General features: G+C 47.8%; 1 protein-coding gene across 1 annotated transcript in view; it reads right to left on the bottom strand.

Moving 5' to 3' along the window:
* Positions 1-4,823: 4,823 nt before the first annotated feature.
* LOC117470940 (protein-methionine sulfoxide oxidase mical3a-like) overlaps positions 4,824-20,189 on the bottom strand; it is a gene marked incomplete at its 5' end in the record, with an annotated part of 21,235 nt that continues 5,869 nt past the window's right edge. The window contains 17 exons of the mRNA XM_034115757.1: positions 4,824-5,109; positions 5,218-5,291; positions 5,824-5,923; positions 5,994-6,044; positions 6,191-6,284; positions 6,428-6,643; positions 10,279-10,703; positions 10,770-10,930; positions 11,302-11,452; positions 11,610-11,652; positions 11,737-11,804; positions 12,028-12,172; positions 12,853-12,921; positions 13,680-13,742; positions 13,825-14,022; positions 14,098-14,142; positions 14,602-14,654. Coding sequence (XP_033971648.1) covers positions 4,928-5,109; positions 5,218-5,291; positions 5,824-5,923; positions 5,994-6,044; positions 6,191-6,284; positions 6,428-6,643; positions 10,279-10,703; positions 10,770-10,930; positions 11,302-11,452; positions 11,610-11,652; positions 11,737-11,804; positions 12,028-12,172; positions 12,853-12,921; positions 13,680-13,742; positions 13,825-14,022; positions 14,098-14,142; positions 14,602-14,654 — 2,138 coding nt within the window. The remainder of the gene's footprint in view (positions 5,110-5,217; positions 5,292-5,823; positions 5,924-5,993; positions 6,045-6,190; positions 6,285-6,427; positions 6,644-10,278; positions 10,704-10,769; positions 10,931-11,301; positions 11,453-11,609; positions 11,653-11,736; positions 11,805-12,027; positions 12,173-12,852; positions 12,922-13,679; positions 13,743-13,824; positions 14,023-14,097; positions 14,143-14,601; positions 14,655-20,189) is intronic.

Raw genomic sequence — 20,189 nt, forward strand, 5'->3', positions numbered from 1 at the left:
CCGTCTCTCTCTCTTTGTAATCTGTTTAAAATATTAACAAGGACTTTAAAGAGTCCTCTCCTGCTGATGTTCAGGTGTATATCAGTATGTAGTGTCTCTACTTTAAAGAGTCCTCTCCTGCTGATGTTCAGGTGTATATCAGTATGTAGTGTCTCTACTTTAAAGAGTCCTCTCCTGCTGATGTTCAGGTGTATATCAGTATGTAGTGTCTCTACTTTAAAGAGTCCTCTCCTGCTGATGTTCAGGTGTATATCAGTATGTAGTGTCTCTACTTTAAAGAGTCCTCTCCTGCTGATGTTCAGGTGTATATCAGTATGTAGTGTCTCTACTTTAAAGAGTTCTCTCCTGCTGATGTTCAGGTGTATATCAGTATGTAGTGTCTCTACTTTAAAGAGTCCTCTCCTGCTGATGTTCAGGTGTATGTCAGTATGTAGTGTCTCTACTTTAAAGAGTCCTCTCCTGCTGATGTTCAGGTGTATGTCAGTATGTAGTGTCTCTACTTTAAAGAGTCCTCTCCTGCTGATGTTCAGGTGTATATCAGTATGTAGTGTCTCTACTTTAAAGAGTCCTCTCCTGCTGATGTTCAGGTGTATATCAGTGTGTAGTGTCTCTACTTTAAAGAGTCCTCTCCTGCTGATGTTCAGGTGTATATCAGTATGTAGTGTCTCTACTTTAAAGAGTCCTCTCCTGCTGATGTTCAGGTGTATATCAGTGTGTAGTGTCTCTACTTTAAAGAGTGCTCTCCTGCTGATGTTCAGGTGTATATCAGTATGTAGTGTCTCTACTTTAAAGAGTCCTCTCCTGCTGATGTTCAGGTGTATATCAGTATGTAGTGTCTCTACTTTAAAGAGTCCTCTCCTGCTGATGTTCAGGTGTATATCAGGACGTAGTGTCTCTACTTTAAAGGTAAAAAAATGTAAACCAGGAAATATAACATTTGATTTATTAATGATAAACAGATGGCAGGATGAGAGCAGGTAAGGCCCACAGCTGATGGCACAATACAAATAAATACATTTAATACTAAGTATTTCCTTTTGTAGGGCGTCCCGGCTCCATGAGTCCATGCCAGACCCGGTCCAAAACTCTCAAAAATAACTGAAGAACTGGACTTTCTGTTCCTCATGGATCTCAGAAACATTCAAAGGTGAACCAGGTCCTGGTCCTCTGGTTCAGGGCCAGGTGAGACTGAGTCCCTGGCTCAGGACCCCCTCCTGGTCCTTTGGTTCAGGGCCAGGTGAGACCGAGTCCCTGGCTCAGGACTAGTGTTAATTTCATCAGCCATTTTTTTTATTTAGTCTTAGTCCTGTGTTAAATTTTCTTTTTAGTTTTAGTCATATTTAGTCACCTTCATCCTGTTTTTATTTAGTCAAGTTTTAGTCGACTAAAAGTCTGAGCATTTTAGTCTTATTTTAGTCAAAGAAAACTAACTATTTTAGTCTACTTTTTGTCAATGAAAACTGTTGAGTCTTTTTTAGTCATCAGATTATATAGAACATTTCAGTCAAACTAGTCTAGCCAAAACCTGTCATTTTAGTCAAACTTATTTCACAATAAGATGATATCTTGTCCTTATTTGATGAAAAATACAGGTTGAATGATTAAGAGAGCAGCTTTGCAGAGTATCTGCTCAGGTGTGTGGTGTTGTTACCAGCTGTGTCATAAGGCCCTGACACACCAGGCCGTCACCAGAGAACTCACCGACACCGACTGTTCCATCAGCGAGTTCTCCTGCGTCTTGGCCGTGTGTCGCACTGGAACACAAAGGTTGCATTCGAATAGTCCATTTAGCTTAGGAACCTTCCTAACGGAGTGAAATGACCCGGAAGTCCCTCAGTGGCAGCCATGATAAGTGCCGTTCGAATTCTCTAAATTAAAAGGAAAGGAGGTTTCAAACTTCCTTTATAACCTCCTTTAGCCTAGGAACCACTGGACCTCCCTAACCGAAAGGAGAGGAGAAAATGCTGCCCCACAATGCCTTGCGGCCGCGGCATTTGCCGTCACACAACAGTCGGCCGTTCACGGAAACAACCGATTATGAACGAGAAATGATATCATGAAAGTTACGGTGCTTATTAAGCATTTTAAAACGTATGTGGTAAGTTGCCAAAGTGCTTTGTTTTGAACGTTCATCAGTATTATAATCAAAAAGAGAAATATGAACGTTAGTTTTGACTGAAATGATCAAATAAAGTCAACATTTCACAGTCTTTACTGAGCTGTGTGGGGTTTGTTCAACTTTGAAAAGATGTTTGAATGGTGATATACACAGTGATAGATGTTAAGGACTAACGTTTATAATAAATATATTTGTATTGATTTGAAGATCTTTTCATACAATCATACGTATTGGGATCATTTGTATTAATGTGGACCGGAGGGAGAGGGTGACGAGCATAAGTTTCACTTTCCTTTTTTATTTCAATTCCAACTTTGGTCATGAAGAATATGTTTCTCTGTTGTCCCCGTTCATAAAGCATAACAGCATCAGAGCACGGTGCAGAGTCTCTAGATGAGTTTACAGTAGTCCCTCGTTCTTATTAAACATCCATGTTGTAGTCCGCTGTATAGAAACTGTAGTTTCCATAGTTTCCCCACCGCAGCAGGCGCACATTCATGACCTCCGCTGGCGCATCATAAACACGTCGGATAGTGAGAGTGCAGTCGATTCTCTAAAGTACCGCAGTCTCTTCTCCTAAGTCCTTTTGAATTCTCCTATCCACTATCCCTTAACCCCGTGACCTTTCACTCAGAGGTCAAGGAATAGACGATAGGGTTAGAACTTAGGAGCTGTTTTTTTGGAGTATTCGAACGCAACCAAAGACTTCAGCCGAGCACGTACGAACTGCGCATGCGTGAGTGGCAATAACTGTCCTTACCAGCAGGCGGCGGTAGTGTGTATTCGTCATTCAAAATAGGCAACAACCGGAAGACAGAGAAGAAGAACAGACTGATATAAACAAACAAATAGCGTGTGCGTTCCATTTTCACTCTCGTCCATCGAAAACATGTTTTAGAATATAAAATACATGAATGATGAAATGAGCACATAAAGTGCATACTATCACATCACAGTTAATAGACCTGCGTCTGATGATCGCAGTGTTCTGGAGGGTGTGTCGTTTATTGAGTCAGCAATGTAGTAATGTATGTCATGTCATAATGGCCAAATGTACATTTCCATGTGATGCTTTTATCCGAGGCGACTCACAATAGGTAAATGAACAGCAGTAGATCTCATTTACTTAGACACTGGACTTAAGGACAATGTTGAGGTACTTGAGACTAATCCTGCAACTTGACCAAACAAATCACGGAGCTCTCAGCAGAGGACAGCCGGGGACGCTCCCGCCGATATCAGAGATGTCCCTGCTATGTGTGGGAGGTAAGAGAGGACATTTAAGGGCTATGTTTGATGTCTTTAAGTATCACCTGCTGGGGTTTAGCTGCTGTCCTGTGCCTTCTTCAATCCTTTGTTTACGTCCCTCACTTCCGTTTCGCTTCTCATTTGCTAGCTGAACAGCTGATCAGAGTGCTTTCTTGGCCCGATAGCTTGTGTCCGACACCCGGCCGATTCAACATGTTGAATCGGCCGGGTGTCGACCGTGAAAGGCCAAATAAGGCGTGTCACGGCCGAGGGTTCGGGACACACCAAATTGACTTTGGGCGACAAGGAACGCGTTGTCGTCAGACAACGCAAGACGGCCGAATACGGCCTGGTGTGTCAGGGCCTTTATGGCCACATTGCTTCCCTTCTGATAAAACAATGCATTCGCTTTTGTTCTCCGCCTCATTGCAGCGAAAATGGGCCCAAATATCACATCGTTTCTTTCTCCCAAGCAGTGGTGGCGTTAGACTTTTTCGTGGTCAGTCATTTTGACGGACAGGATCGTAACATTTCCGTCATAATCCATTATTACCCGTCGAGTCTGTACACAACTCGTCACTCACTCGCGCTGACGGGGGACGGGGGGTATTCGGTTAACGCGACCACTGCTCCCAATCCCTGTTGTTGCTATTTTATTTTCTGTTAAATAACTGTTAGTTAGACCCTGAGTTAGACCCTGAGTTAGACCATGAGTTAGACCATGAGTTAGACCATGAGTTAGACCATGAGTTAGACCCTGAGTTAGACCATGAGTTAGACCCTGAGTTAGACCCTGAGTTAGACCATGAGTTAGACCATGAGTTAGACCCTGAGTTAGACCATGAGTTAGACCCTGAGTTAGACCATGAGTTAGACCCTGAGTTAGACCCTGAGTTAGACCATGAGTTAGACCATGAGTTAGACCCTGAGTTAGACCCTGAGTTAGACCCTGAGTTAGACCCTGAGTTAGACCCTGAGTTAGACCCTGAGTTAGACCATGAGTTAGACCATGAGTTAGACCCGAGTCTTCCTGACAGTTCACAGTGTGCCGCTGCCCGGTGTAATTCAAATGTGCTGCCGCGCGCAGCACAGACTCACAGCTGCTGCCCAGCCGCAGCACAGACACACAGCTGCTGCCCAGCCGCAGCACAGACACACAGCTGCTGCCCAGCCGCAGCACAGACACACAGCTGCTGCCCAGCCGCAGCACAGACACACAGCTGCTGCCCAGCCGCAGCACCGGAAATGGAACTGCTGGGAGAAAAGCTGACTATCAGATGTTACGTTATCTTTGATAATATTTCGTCTCCTCATTTTTCGTCAACGAAAGTAAAGAGAGATTTTGGCATAGTTTTTATTTAGTAAACTACATTCGTCTCGTCACTTTTCGTCAACGATATTGCATGATGATTTCGTTACAGTTATTGTTTACTGCCGTCGGTGCCGTCTCGTCATCGTCTCGTTTTAGTCATGGAAAAAAAGGTCGTTGACGAACATATTTCGTCATAGTTTTAGTCAACGAAATTAACACTACTCAGGACCCCCTCCAGGTCCTCTGGTTCAAGGCCAGGTGAGACCGAGTCCCTGGCTCAGGACCCCCTCCAGGTCCTGGTCCTCCTGCCTGCCCTGCAGCCGATGCTCCTCCAGCTGAGCCACCAGAGAGTCTCTCTGCTGGACCACCTCCAGCAGCTCCTGCAGGACCAGAACCTCCTCCACCAGCTGGACCTCCGGCTTCAGGTGGTCTGCATAAACACGAAGGTTAAATAAAGGTTAGCCCTTCAGAATAAGATTATGAGGACCTGGTCATATTCAATGTTTTATTGTCTAAAAAGAACAGGAAGTGGTTTCACCTTCCACGGCCATCTGGTCTCGGAGCTCCTGCTGCAGGCGACTCTGCCGGTCCTCCAACTCCACCTCCCGGGCCCTGAAACACAGGAACACACCTGAGACAAGGACCCACCAGAACCTGCACCTGAGGATCCAGAGGAACCACCAGAACCTGCACCTGAGGATCCAGAGGAACCACCAGAACCTGCACCTGAGGATCCAGAGGAACCAGGTCCTGGACCTGAGGATCCAGAGGAACCACCAGAACCTGCACCTGAAGATCCAGAGGAACAAGAACCTGAACCTGAGGATCCAGAGGAACCAGGTCCTGGACCTGAGGATCCAGAGGAACCTGAACTTGCACCTGAGGATCCAGAGGAACAAGAACCTGAACCTGAGGATCCAGAGGAACCAGGTCCTGGACCTGAGGATCCAGAGGAATCAGGACCTGGACCTGAGGATCCAGAGGAACCAGGACCTGGACCTGAGGATCCAGAGGAACCTGAACTTGCACCTGAGGATCCAGAGGAACCTGAACTTGCACCTGAGGATCCAGAGGAACCAGGCCCTGCTGAATGGCAACCACACAGTCCTGGTTCTGCTGCAGGACTTGAAGGTCAGGAACTCACGAGATCATGAGTTCAGACTCGTATCGGAGCAGGCAGTTCTTCTGCTGGACCAACAGGAACCACTGCTGCATCAGCGCCGGGCGGGCCAGTTTCCCCAGACCTGCAGAGAGTGTATCAGTTAATGCTCTAATGCTGCAGGTGTACTGGTGGTCTTATCTGGGGTCCGGTACCTTCCAGGTGAAGCTCCACATCCTCGCTGTCGGGGGAGTCGCCCCAAAACTCTGGAACACATCAAATCCACAGTCCTTACATAATAACCTTCCGTACGGCGTCCTCGGTATATTGAGCGTTAATAACCCTCCATAGAACAGAAGATCGTGCAGACGTGTATTTTATATATTGTTGGACATCAGGAAGTAAACAGTACCTGCTTCCCCCCTCAGGACCCTCTCCAGCCCCACCCCCCTCTCCTCCAGCTGTTTCTGTTGCTCCTCCGCCTGCTGCAGCTGCCTCTGGATCATCTGAAGAAAATACAAAATAAAGTCCAGAAATTTTTTTGAAACGTCTAAAAACCTTAAATTAAATATCCCCCCCCCTCACGTGAGCGACCCCCCCCCTCACGTGAGCGACCCCCCCTCACCTGAGCGCACCCCCCCCCCCTCACCTGAGCTCGATGCAGCCTCTGCAGCTCTTCCCGTCTCCGCCTCCGCTCCCCCGGGACCCGCCTCCTGACCCCCTTCTCCTCCTCCCCCCCCCTCAGGAACAGCGCCTCCTTCAGGCTGAGGATCGACAGCTCCTGGGGGAGAAACAGCCCCCCTGACGCCAGAGGGGGACATGAGGTGGTCCGTCTTTGAGGGGCGGGGGTCCTCAGGGAGCGCCTCTGAAACAGGAGAGACCAATTTACTGGGGGGGGTTCGTACCAACACAGTCTCACTCCCTGATAGTCCAATAGCGACGCTTGGTCAGGGTCCTTTGGCTCCGAGGCTCCTTCAGCTTCATAAACGGACGCAAAGAGCCTTCAACTGATTGCAATGTATTCCCATCGGCGGCGGTATTTGACGCTCATGGAAGCACGGCATCGGTCCATGTCGGCGGCTGTTAAAGGCAATGTGAGCGTCCATTCCCATTGGATAACGGAGGATTTTACACCCGGAAGTAAGTATTCTCCTTACTGTCGATTGATCTGACAGAGATATCTGCACTACTCATCAACTCAACAGATGATCTTGTTAATTACACAACATTGATTGGTTTAAATTGTGTGCAATGCTTTTGTGTTTTTTCCCTTCGATTCGGAGAAACAAATATTTTTTCAGAGTTTAGGATGGCCGAAGACACTACACTACCCAGAATCCTCAGCTATCGTACCGCTTTGCTCGACAAACCCCGTGATTAGTTCTCAAGCTCTGTGATTGGTTGACCTCCAACTGCATTCCATATGAAAGAAAACGTTTGGTAAAAGATCAAATCATACTTTATTCAGCAGTGCTTGCTTTACTCTTTGAAAGTCATCACATGAATGCATTGTAATAAATGGTTTGGCTGCATTAAACATTACACATCTGCCGTAGTTCTTTATTTATCTACAGAGATCGGGCCTCAGAATAGACCGGAAACTATTCTTTTACCGTTCTTTTTAATTTCACAATAAAGTTAGTAGTAATAATTTGTTTTGATATTATTGTTTTTTATTAACTACTAGACCGCTGGGTCATGTTAAGACCATCTTTTCTGTGTTGCTGTGGGTTTTTTACATCGCTTTTGTGTTACAAATATCAAAACAATAACAGAATATATCCGTCGTAAACTAAACCAGAAACAGCAGTATATTTTATTTTGTTAACACTGTAAACTTGACAGCTTTTTAACCCGCACCTCCTACTGGTTAAAGCACGGTATTACACCTTTAGAGTAATGCAATGCAGGTAAGATTGTGTTGCTTTTTAATGACTGTTTAAAATGCCTTTGTTTTAATGTCTTTCATTTTTGTAAAGCACTTTTGAATGTGTTGTATTTGATGAAAACATTTAAATATTAAGAGTACATACAAAATTGTGTATAAGTAGAAGGTCAATGATATAAATATAGAATACAAAATATCAAGAAGATACTGTAAATGGTATCTAGAATAAAACCGTTTAGTGCCGGATGTACAAAGATATTAATAGGAGGATGTGCAAAACAGACAAACTAATAAGGCTTTATTTAAACATTAAATAATACTTTAGGTTAAGGTCTTCTTTTAAATACATGTAAGCAAAAAGCTTTGGGGGTATCTATATTAAGCCTGACAAAGTACTTAACGTTTAATATATTGCATGGTTTGTTTTGGGACTTGACAATCAACTTTCCTGCAATGTTAACTATGTTGAAGCACTTATTTTAACCGATATCATACATATTCATTATACTCTTATAAGATGTATGTAGATAGAATAAGAAATGTGCAGAATATGACAGTTTAATGGTGGAGGTACACAGATATCGATAGATGTCTTGTTGAGGAACCTATGACCCAAGTGTGTCATCATTGCATAACTACACCGTAGTTGTGTATATGATATTTCAATAAACCTTTGAACATCTTGAAATCTTGAAAGGGATGTGCAAAATAGCCATTATACAGTTTTTAATGAACGATTAGAGAATAACGAGTAATGAATATGCTTTATAGAGATCTGCAGATAAATGTTTAGTCTTCTCAAGCACCCACTACCAAATATCTCTCCTGATTGTTGGCACTTGACAATCACCTTCACTGAATTTTACTCAGGTGTAACTAAAGTCTGATTTAAGGGTTGTTTATATTTCACATTATTAATCCAAATCTGTAAAGTAACTAAAATAAATGTAGTAAAAATACACGTTGGAGTCTTGATTTGGATAGTGTGCCGTCGATGGGTTTCATTCCATTTCAAAGTGCTGTTTGACGCTCCTTGTAAACTTCGCGCACTGCCACTCCAACATCCAATCACAGAGCTTGAAGACTAATCACGGGGTTTGTCAAACAGAGCACATGGTGTAGTCCCAAACGATAGCTGAGGATTCTGGGTAGTGTAGTGTCTTCGGCCATCCTAAACTCTGAAAAAATATTTGTTTCTCCGAATCGAAGGGGAAAAACACAAAAGCATTGCACACAATTTAAACCAATCAATGTTGTGTAATTAACAAGATAATCTGTTGAGTTGATGAGTAGTGCAGATATCTCTGTCAGATCAATCCACAGTAAGGAGAATACTTACTTCCGGGTGTAAAATCCTCCGTTATCCAATGGGAATGGACGCTCACATTGCCTTTAACTGCCTCCGACATGGACCGATGCCGTGCTTCCCTGAGCGTCAAATACCGCCGCCGATGGGAATACATTGCAATCAGTTGAAGGCTCTTTGCGTCTGAAGGAGCGTCACAACTGCACGCCATAGGACCCTGACCAAGCGTCGCTATTGGACTATCAGGGAGTGAGACTGTGTTGGTCATACATGTTACAGAGTAAGGGGGGGGGATACCATGTTACAGAGTAAGGGGGGGGGATACCATGTTACAGAGTAAGGGGGGGGCATACCATGTTACAGAGTAAGGGGGGGGGATACCATGTTACAGAGTAAGGGGGGGGCATACCATGTTACAGAGTAAGGGGGGGGGATACCATGTTACAGAGTAAGGGGGGGGCATACCATGTTACAGAGTAAGGGGGGGGCATACCATGTTACAGAGTAAGGGGGGGGGATACCATGTTACAGAGTAAGGGGGGGGGAATACCATGTTACAGAGTAAGGGGGGGGGGAATACCATGTTACAGAGTAAGGGGGGGGGAATACCATGTTACAGAGTAAGGGGGGGGGAATACCATGTTACAGAGTAAAGGGGGGGGAATACCATGTTACAGAGTAAGGGGGGGGGAATACCATGTTACAGAGTAAGGGGGGGGGAATACCATGTTACAGAGTAAGGGGGGGGGACACCATGTTACAGAGTAAGGGGGGGGGGAATACCATGTTACAGAGTAAGGGGGGGGGGAATACCATGTTACAGAGTAAGGGGGGGGGAATACCATGTTACAGAGTAAGGGGGGGGGGGAATACCATGTTACAGAGTAAGGGGGGGGGAACACCATGTTACAGAGTAAGGGGGGGGGGAATACCATGTTACAGAGTAAGGGGGGGGGGGAATACCATGGTACAGAGTAAGGGGGGGGGAATACCATGTTACAGAGTAAGGGGGGGGGAATACCATGTTACAGAGTAAGGGGGGGGCATACCATGTTACAGAGTAAGGGGGGGGGCATACCATGTTACAGAGTAAGGGGGGGGGCATACCATGTTACAGAGTAAGGGGGGGGGAATACCATGTTACAGAGTAAGGGGGGGGAACACCATGTTACAGAGTAAGGGGGGGGGTATACCATGTTACAGAGTAAGGGGGGGAACACCATGTTACAGAGTAAGGGGGGGGGGTATACCATGTTAGAGAAGAAGGGGGGGAATACCATGTTACAGAGTAAGGGGGGGTCTGTACCTTAATGGCGTATGCTCGTTTGAAGGCCAGAGCGTGAGGAACGTACGGCGGATTCTCCCGGTTCTCCCGGTTCTCCTGGTTCTCCTGGTTCTCCTTCACTGAGACCCTCTGGAGGTCGGAGGTCAGTTTGGACAGGTGTTTATCAATGACATCATCGCCTGTAGCTGTCTTCTGATTGGCTGAAGTCTTCTTCTGCTTCCTGTCAGCAGGAACAACTGTCCTCCTCTCCTCAGACTCCGCCCCCTCTGTCTCTGACCCCACGCCCTTATATGGCGGCAGATCTGGGGTGATGGCGTCAAACGAGCCCCGCCCCCTGGGAGCGGTTTCCGTGACAACGGCATGTGTGGCCGGGGACAGTTCCTCATCAGGGGCGGAGCCATGTCTTGGGGGCGAGGTCTCAGACTGAGGCGTTCCACTTCCTGCTGCTGAAGACATGAATAACAATTACATCAAGTATTGATTTAACAACAATTCTATATGCAAGCACTCACCGTCACTCGACTCCTGTTCACTGCCTTCCTCCTCCTCCTCCTCCTCCTCCTCCTCCTCCTCCTCCTCCTCTTCCTCTCTCAGGTGTTTCTTCACAGTTTCCCTCCATGAAGTGTTCTCTTCTGAAGTCCCACTGCTCCCCTCCTCCATCCCCGACTCTGAACTGAAAACAATGTTCACAATTTTGCAGTTGGGGTTTATTATTTTCTCCAGGCATCAATCACCTTCCATACTCTCCAGGCATCAATCACCTTCCATACTCTCCAGGCATCAATCACCTCCCATACTCTCCAGGCATCAATCACCTTCCATACTCTCCAGGCATCAATCACCTTCCATACTCTCCAGGCATCAATCACCTTCCATACTCTCCAGGCATCAATCACCTTCCATACTCTCCAGGCATCAATCACCTTCCATACTCTCCAGGCATCAATCACCTTCCATACTCTCCAGGCATCAATCACCTTCCATACTCTCCAGGCATCAATCACCTTCCATACTCTCCAGGCATTAATCACCTCCCATACCCACCTGGTTTTGTCCTCCTCGTTTTTCAGGCTGAAATTGAAATGATGCAGCGACTCTTCCTCCTCTTCCTCCCTCAGCTGCGACTCTTCCTCTCTGGACCAATGGGGGGGCTCCTCCTCTTCGCTCCTCTCTCCCCCCTCCCTCACAGAAACAGCTGCCGACACACACACACAAGCACACACACAAGCACACACACACAGAAACACACACAGAAACACACACACACTGAAGCCCGCCGTATAAAGAGCAGCTCAGAGGCGACCAGAGACTGTCTGTCATAGAAACAGAGGGGGGGGGGGGGGGGGGCTCACCTGAGGAGCGCCGGCGCCCGGAGAGGGGGGGGCCCAGAGACGCCTGTGGAGAAAACAAACACACCTGTGATCACACATCATGAACACCTGTCATCTTATAAAACTTTATTAGACGAGAGTCTCTTACGATAGACACTCGGTGGGGGGGGGGTTGGGTCCTCAGGCGGGGGTCACAGTGCAGACAGTAAAACCTCCCTGAAACCACAGAAGAAGAAACACAGGAGCTTAAACTATGGATATGTAAAAAACAACAAAAACAACAACAACAACAACAACAACTAAACCTAACCTCCCGAAACCACAGAAGAAGAGGCTTCAACTATGAATAACAACAACAATAATAATAAACTCACGTATGTTTATACTATGGATATTTAAACAACAACAACAACAACAACAACAACAACAACAGACTCACGCAGCTGCGGGTCGTAGCCGTGCCCCCCCCCCGGCCTCAGGGCGCTGCAGCAGCTGGAGCACAGGAAGCAGCTTCGGTGGAAAAACACACCTTCAGCCGTTTGAAGCTGCATCAGGTAAACACGGGCCTCACAGAAGAAGCACACCTGAGACAGGTGAGGGACACACAGGTGAGGGACACACAGGTGAGGGACAGGTGAGAGACACACAGGTGAGAGACACACAGGTGAGAGACACACAGGTGAGGGACACACAGGTGAGAGACACACAGGTGAGAGACACACAGGTGAGAGACACACAGGTGAGAGACACACAGGTGAGAGACACACAGGTGAGAGACACACAGGTGAGAGACAGGTGAGAGACACACAGGTGAGAGACAGGTGAGAGACACACAGGTGAGAGACACACAGGTGAGGGACACACAGGTGAGAGACACACAGGTGAGAGACACACAGGTGAGAGACACACAGGTGAGGGACACACAGGTGAGAGACAGGTGAGAGAGAGACAGGTGAGAGACACACAGGTGAGGGACACACAGGTGAGAGACACACAGGTGAGAGACACACAGGTGAGAGACACACAGGTGAGAGACACACAGGTGAGGGACACACAGGTGAGAGACAGGTGAGAGAGAGACAGGTGAGAGACACACAGGTGAGGGACACACAGGTGAGAGACAGGTGAGAGACAGACAGGTGAGAGACACACAGGTGAGAGACACACAGGTGAGGGACACACAGGTGAGAGACACACAGGTGAGAGACACACAGGTGAGAGACACACAGGTAAACAACAGTACCCAGAATGCACAGCAGTGTACCTGCTCCTGAGACTTGATCTTCTCTCTGAACCTAAAACTCATCTGTTCTTGTTGAAGGGTCCTCTTCCTCTGAGAGAGAGACAGAGACACAGGTGAGGGACAGACAGGTGAGGGACAGACAGGTGAGGGACAGACAGGTGAGAGACAGACAGAGAGACAGGTGAGAGACAGACAGGTGAGAGACAGACAGGTGAGAGACAGTAGAGACAGACAGGTGAGAGACAGACAGGTGAGAGACAGACAGGTGAGAGACAGACAGAGAGACAGGTGAGAGACAGACAGGTGAGAGACAGACAGGTGAGAGACAGACAGGTGAGAGACAGACAGGTGAGAGACAGACAGGTGAGAGACAGACAGGAGAGAGACAGACAGGTGAGAGAAACACAGGTGAGAGAGAGACAGGTGAGGGACAGACAGGTGAGAGACAGACAGGTGAGAGACAGGCAGGAGAGAGAAAGACAGGTGAGAGACAGGTGAGACAGACAGGTGAGAGACAGACAGGTGAGAGACAGACAGGAGAGAGACAGACAGGTGAGAGACAGACAGGTGAGAGACAGGCAGGAGAGAGACAGACAGGTGAGACAGACAGGAGAGAGACAGGCAGGAGAGAGACAGGTGAGAGACAGGCAGGAGAGAGAAAGACAGGTGAGACAGACAGGTGAGACAGACAGGAGAGAGACAGACAGGTGAGACAGACAGGTGAGACAGACAGGTGAGAGACAGACAGGTGAGACAGACAGGTGAGACAGACAGGTGAGAGACAGACAGGTGAGAGACAGACAGGAGAGACAGAAAGGAAGCATTATGATCTGGTCTCTACTGGTTACCAGTCTCCATGAGGCCTGAGGCGGAGCTGCATCAGGGGGACCGCCTGCAGGCTCCTCCTCCTCCTGAAGGACCACAGCCTCAGGTTCAGTCAGTACAGGTAACATCAAAGTGTTAACAGGAAGTGAGATATGAATGAAGACTCACCTGTAGACGTGAGGCCGCCGCAGGAGAAGCAGAAGAAGAAGCAGAAGAAGAAGCAGAAGAAGAAGCTGGACTCCGGCAGGAAGTAGAATGCTGATCAAGTTTCGCCTGCAGCTGATTGGCCAGCAGACGCACTTTGGCCCCGCCCACCTGCGCCTCCTCACACACCTGGATGCCTTCATCGCCGTTCAGGTCACATGACTGCAAACAGGAAGTCAGTGTTTAGATTCTCACTTCATATTTATTTTATTTTGATAAAGACAGAAATAAACCGACCTGCAGATCCGGACCCGTCCTTTTACCCAGAGTGCCTTTCTGCTCCTGAAGACACAGGTAGGGTCAACACCTCATACAGGTAAGACAACATGAGGACAGGTCGGGTCAACACCTCATACAGGTAAGACAACATGAGGACAGGTAGGGTCAACACCTCATACAGGTAAGACAACATGAGGACAGGTAGGGTCAACACCTCATACAGGTAAGACAACATGAGGACAGGTAGGGTCAACACCTCATACAGGTAAGACAACATGAGGACAGGTAGGGTCAACACCTCATACAGGTAAGACAACATGAGGACAGGTAGGGTCAACACCTCATACAGGACAACATAAGGACAGGTAGGGTCAACACCTCATACAGGTAAGACATAAGGACAGGTAGGGTCAACACCTCATACAGGTAAGTCATAAGGACAGGTAGGGTCAACACCTCACACAGGTAAGACACAAGACATTAACATGAGGACAGACAGAATAAAGAGGGGCTTCAGTCCACCTTGGCGTTCCTCTTGATGGACGGACTGAGCAGCGAGTGCAGGGTCAGCTGACCTGCAGATCAGAAGAAAATAGTTTACAGAGAAACAGAAACAGCTGGTCCAACCCTGGAGAAGACATTTAAAGTCTCTGAATAACAGTGAGTGCTGGTCCTCACCAGCAGGGGGCGCTGAGTGTTTAAAGCCTCTGAATAACAGTGAGTGCTGGTCCTCACCAGCAGGGGGCGCTGAGTGTTTAAAGCCTCTGAATAACAGTGAGTGCTGGTCCTCACCAGCAGGGCGCGCTGAGTGTTTAAAGTCTCTGAATAACAGTGAGTGCTGGTCCTCACCAGCAGGGGGGCGCTGAGTGTTTAAAGCCTCTGAATAACAGTGAGTGCTGGTCCTCACCAGCAGGGGGCGCTGAGTGTTTAAAGCCTCTGAATAACAGTGAGTGCTGGTCCTCACCAGCAGGGGGCGCTGAGTGTTTAAAGCCTCTGAATAACAGTGAGTGCTGGTCCTCACCAGCAGGGGGCGCTGAGTGTTTAAAGCCTCTGAATAACAGTGAGTGCTGGTCCTCACCAGCAGGGGGCGCTGAGTGTTTAAAGCCTCTGAATAACAGTGAGTGCTGGTCCTCACCAGCAGGGGGCGCTGAGTGTTTAAAGTCTCTGAATAACAGTGAGTGCTGGTCCTCACCAGCAGGGGGCGCTGAGTGTTTAAAGCCTCTGAATAACAGTGAGTGCTGGTCCTCACCAGCAGGGGGCGCTGAGTGTTTAAAGCCTCTGAATAACAGTGAGTGCTGGTCCTGCTCCTGACACCAGGGTTGCAGTCGAATAGTCCAAAAATCAGCTCCTAAGTTCTAACCCTATCGTCTATCCCTTGACCTCTGAGTGAAAGGTCACGGGGTTAAGGGATAGTGGATAGGAGAATTCAAAAGGACTTAGGAGAAGAGACTGCGGTACTTTAGAGAATCGACTGCACTCTCACTATCCGACGTGTTTATGATGCGCCAGCAGAGCGTCATGAATGTGCGTCCTGCTGCTGTGGGGAAACTATGGAAACTACAGTTTTCTATACAGCGGACTACAACATGGATGTTTAATAAGAACGAGGGACTACTGTAAACTCATCTAGAGACTCTGCACCGTGCTCTGATGCTGTTATGCTTTATGAACGGGGACAACAGAGAAACATATTCTTCATGACCAAAGTTGGAATTGAAATAAAAAAGGAAAGTGAAACTTATGCTAAGTCACCCTCTCCCTCCGGTCCACATTAATACAAATGATCCCAATACGTATGATTGTATGAAAAGATCTTCAAATCAATACAAATGTATTTATTATAAACGTTAGTCCTTAACATCTATCACTGTGTATATCACCATTCAAACATCTTTTCAAAGTTGAACAAACCCCACACAGCTCAGTAAAGACTGAAATGTTGACTTTATTTGATCATTTCAGTAAAAACTAACGTTCATATTTCTCTTTTTGATTATAATACTGATGAACGTTCAAAACAAAGCACTTTGGCAACTTACCACATACGTTTTAAAATGCTTAATAAGCACCGTAACTTTCATGATATCATTTCTCGTTCATAATCGGTTGTTTCCGTGAACGGCCGACTGTTGTGTGACGGCAAATGCTGCGGCCGCAAGGCATTGTGGGGCAGCATTTTCTCCTCTCCTTTCGGTTAGGGAGGTCCAGTGGTTCCTAAGCTAAAGGAGGTTATAAAGGAAGTTTGAAACCTCCTTTCCTTTCATCTAGAGAACCAGCTCTTATCATGGCTGCCACTGAGGGACCTCCGGGTCATTAGGAAGGGTCCTGAGAGAAATGGACTATTCGACCGCAACCCTCGACTCCTCGACTCCTCGGTCCTCCGGTAGTGACCCGGAAATGAATTTTAGCGCGCCATGTTGAAGGACATCTCATTTCTCTAAATGCACTTCGAGGACCGAGCATCGAGCGTCGAGGAGGCTCTCTGGAGGAGCTCTAACCGAGGAGAGAGGAGGCTCTCTGGAGGAGCTCTAACCGAGGAGAGAGGAGGCTCTCTGGAGGAGCTCTAACCGAGGAGAGAGGAGGCTCTCTGGAGGAGCTCTAACCGAGGAGAGAGGAGGCTCTCTGGAGGAGCTCTAACCGAGGAGAGAGGAGGCTCTCTGGAGGAGCTCTAACCGAGGAGACACTGATGGGTCCTCCACGGTCCTCCACGGCTCCTTCGTGGATGCATTTCCGGGAACAGAGATGTTTCAAAGAGTCGTGACGCACGGCCGGACTGATCTCAGCCAATCACAGCTCTGCATGCATCCCCTGGATATTATTTTATTAACTGCTTTCATCGCGACGCGATGTTTCCAGAGAGAACAGCTGTGAGGTCCGTGCAGAAAGCAGAGCAGTGTGTATAATATATATCACTCAGTGTAACAGGCCTACTCTCTTTGCTTTAGTTTAGTAGATATCTACAAACAAAGAGTCCAGATGTTTCTAAAACCATTTAGTGCTTCACAAAATAAAATACACAACGGCTGTAGCCTGATGATATGCTTTAGGAGCTGTAGGTGCGTGTGTGTGTGGTGTAGGTGTGTGTGGTACAGTGTGTAGGTGTGTGTGGTACAGTGTGTAGGGTGGTGCTGGTGGTACAGTGTGTAGGTGTGTGTGGTACAGTGTGTAGGTGTGTGTGTGGGTACAGTGTGTAGGTGTGGGTTACCAGTGTGTAGGTGTGGTTATGTACAGTGTGTGGTGTGTGTGTGGTACAGTGTGTAGGTGTGTGTGGTACAGTGTGTAGGTGTGTGGGTGGGTACAGTGTGTAGGTGTGGGTGTGTGGACAGTGTGTGTGTGTAGGTGTGTGTGTGGTACAGTGTGTAGGTGGTGTTTGTACAGTGTGTGCGTTTGTGGTGTAGGTGCTGTAGGTTGTGTTGTGGTTACAGTGTGTAGGTGTGTGTGGTACAGTGTGTAGTGTGTGTGGTACAGTGTGTAGGTGTGTGTGTTGTACAGTGTGTAGGTGTGTGTGTGTACAGTGTGTGTGTGTGGTGGTACAGTGTGTAGGTGTGTGTGTGGTACAGTGTGTAGGTGTGTGTGGTACAGTGTGTAGGTGTGTGTGGTACAGTGTGTAGGTGTGTGTGTGGTACAGTGTGTGTGTGTGTGTGGTACAGTGTGTAGGTGTGTGTGTGGTACAGTGTGTAGGTGTGTGTGGGTGGTACAGTGTGTAGGTGTGTGTGGTACAGTGTGTAGGTGTGTGGTGGTACAGTGTGTAGGTGTGTGGGTGTACAGTGTGTAGGTGTGTGTGTGGTACAGTGTGTAGGTGTGTGTGTGTGGTACAGTGTGTAGGTGTGTGTGGGTGGTACAGTGTGTAGGTGTGTGTGGTACAGTGTGTAGGTGTGTGTGTGGTACAGTGTGTAGGTGTGTGTGGTACAGTGTGTAGGTGTGTGTGTGGTACAGTGTGTAGGTGTGTGTGTGGTACAGTGTGTAGGTGTGTGTGGTACAGTGTGTAGGTGTGTGTGTGGTACAGTGTGTAGGTGTGTGTGGTACAGTGTGTAGGGTGTGTGTGTGGTACAGTGTGTAGGTGTGTGTGGTACAGTGTGTAGGTGTGTGTGTGGTACAGTGTGTAGGTGTGTGTGTGGTACAGTGTGTAGGTGGGTGTGTGTGTGGTACAGTGTGTAGGTGTGCGTGTGGTACAGTGTGTAGGTGTGCGTGTGGTACAGTGTGTAGGTGCGTGTGGTACAGTGTGTAGGTGTGTGTGGTACAGTGTGTAGGTGTGTGTGTGGTACAGTGTGTAGGTGTGTGTGGTACAGTGTGTAGGTGCGTGTGGTACAGTGTGTAGGTGTGTGTGGTACAGTGTGTAGGTGTGCGTGTGGTACAGTGTGTAGGTGCGTGTGGTACAGTGTGTAGGTGTGTGTGGTACAGTGTAGGTGTGCGTGTGGTACAGTGTGTAGGTGTGCGTGTGGTACAGTGTGTAGGTGTGTGTGGTACAGTGTGTAGGTGTGTGTGGTGTAGGTGTGCGTGTGGTACAGTGTGTAGGTGTGTGTGTGGTACAGTGTGTAGGTGTGTGTGGTACAGGTGTGTAGGTGTGTGTGTGGTACAGTGTGTAGGTGTGTGTGGTACAGTGTGTAGGTGTGCGTGTGGTACAGTGTGTAGGTGTGTGTGGTACAGTGTGTAGGTGCGTGTGGTGTGTGGTACAGTGTGTAGGTGTGTGTGGTGCAGTGTGTAGGTGTGTGTGGTACAGTGTGTAGGTGTGTGTGGTACAGTGTGTAGGTGTGTGTGGTACAGTGTGTAGGTGCGTGTTGTACAGTGTGTAGGTGTGTGGTACAGTGTGTAGGTGTGCGTGTGGTACAGTGTGTAGGTGTGCGTGTGGTACAGTGTGTAGGTGTGTGTGTGGTACAGTGTGTAGGTGTGTGTGGTACAGTGTGTAGGTGTGTGTGGTACAGTGTGTAGGTGTGTGTGTGGTACAGTGTGTAGGTGTGTGTGGTACAGTGTGTAGGTGTGTGTGTGGTACAGTGTGTAGGTGTGTGTGTGGTACAGTGTGTAGGTGTGTGGTACAGTGTGTAGGTGTGTGTGTGGTACAGTGTGTAGGTGTGTGGTACAGTGTGTAGGTGTGTGTGGTACAGTGTGTAGGTGTGTGTGGTGGTACAGTGTGTAGGTGTGTGGTACAGTGTGTGCGTGTGGTGTAGGTGTGTGTGTGGTACAGTGTGTAGGTGTGTGTGTGGTACAGTGTGTAGGTGTGTGTGTGGTACAGTGTGTAGGTGTGTGTGTGGTACAGTGTGTAGGTGTGTGTGGTACAGTGTGTAGGTGTGTGTGGTACAGTGTGTAGGTGTGTGTGTGGTACAGTGTGTAGGTGTGTGTGTGGTACAGTGTGTAGGTGTGTGTGGTACAGTGTAGGTGTGTGTGGTACAGTGTGTAGGTGTGTGTGGTACAGTGTAGGTGTGTGTGTGGTACAGTGTGTAGGTGTGTGTGGTACAGTGTGTAGGTGTGTGTGGTACAGTGTGTAGGTGGTGTGTGGTACAGTGTGTAGGTGTGTGTGGTACAGTGTGTGCGTGTGTGTAGGTGTGTGTGTGGTACAGTGTGTAGGTGTGTGTAGTACAGTGTGTAGGTGTGTGTGTGGTACAGTGTGTAGGTGTGTGTGGTACAGTGTGTAGGTGTGTGTAGTACAGTGTGTAGGTGTGTGTGGTACAGTGTGTAGGTGTGTGTGTGGTACAGTGTGTAGGTGTGTGTGACAGTGTGTAGGTGTGTGTGGTACAGTGTGTAGGTGTGTGTGTGGTACAGTGTGTAGGTGTGTGGTACAGTGTGTGCGTGTGGTAGGTGTGTGTGTGTGTACAGTGTGTAGGTGTGTGTGTGGTACAGTGTGTAGGTGTGTGTGGTACAGTGTGTAGGTGTGTGTGTGGTACAGTGCATAGATGCGGCGGACAGACAGGTCTCAGTTGGTTTGGTGTCCTCTGCTTACTTGTAAATAAAACTTTTGGCCCGTAATTTAAATTCCCCATTTCAGCGACCAGAGAGAGGGGGGGTGCAGGGGGGGGATATATCCAGTCTCTGATAGTGTTACGTTATTATGAGAGTGCTCTCATACTTGTTTGATTCTGAAATTGTATTTATATAAATATATGTGTGTGTGTGTG

The sequence above is a fragment of the Trematomus bernacchii genome, unplaced genomic scaffold (assembly GCF_902827165.1).
Source record: "Trematomus bernacchii unplaced genomic scaffold, fTreBer1.1, whole genome shotgun sequence".
NCBI classification, from domain to species: Eukaryota; Metazoa; Chordata; class Actinopteri; order Perciformes; family Nototheniidae; genus Trematomus; species Trematomus bernacchii.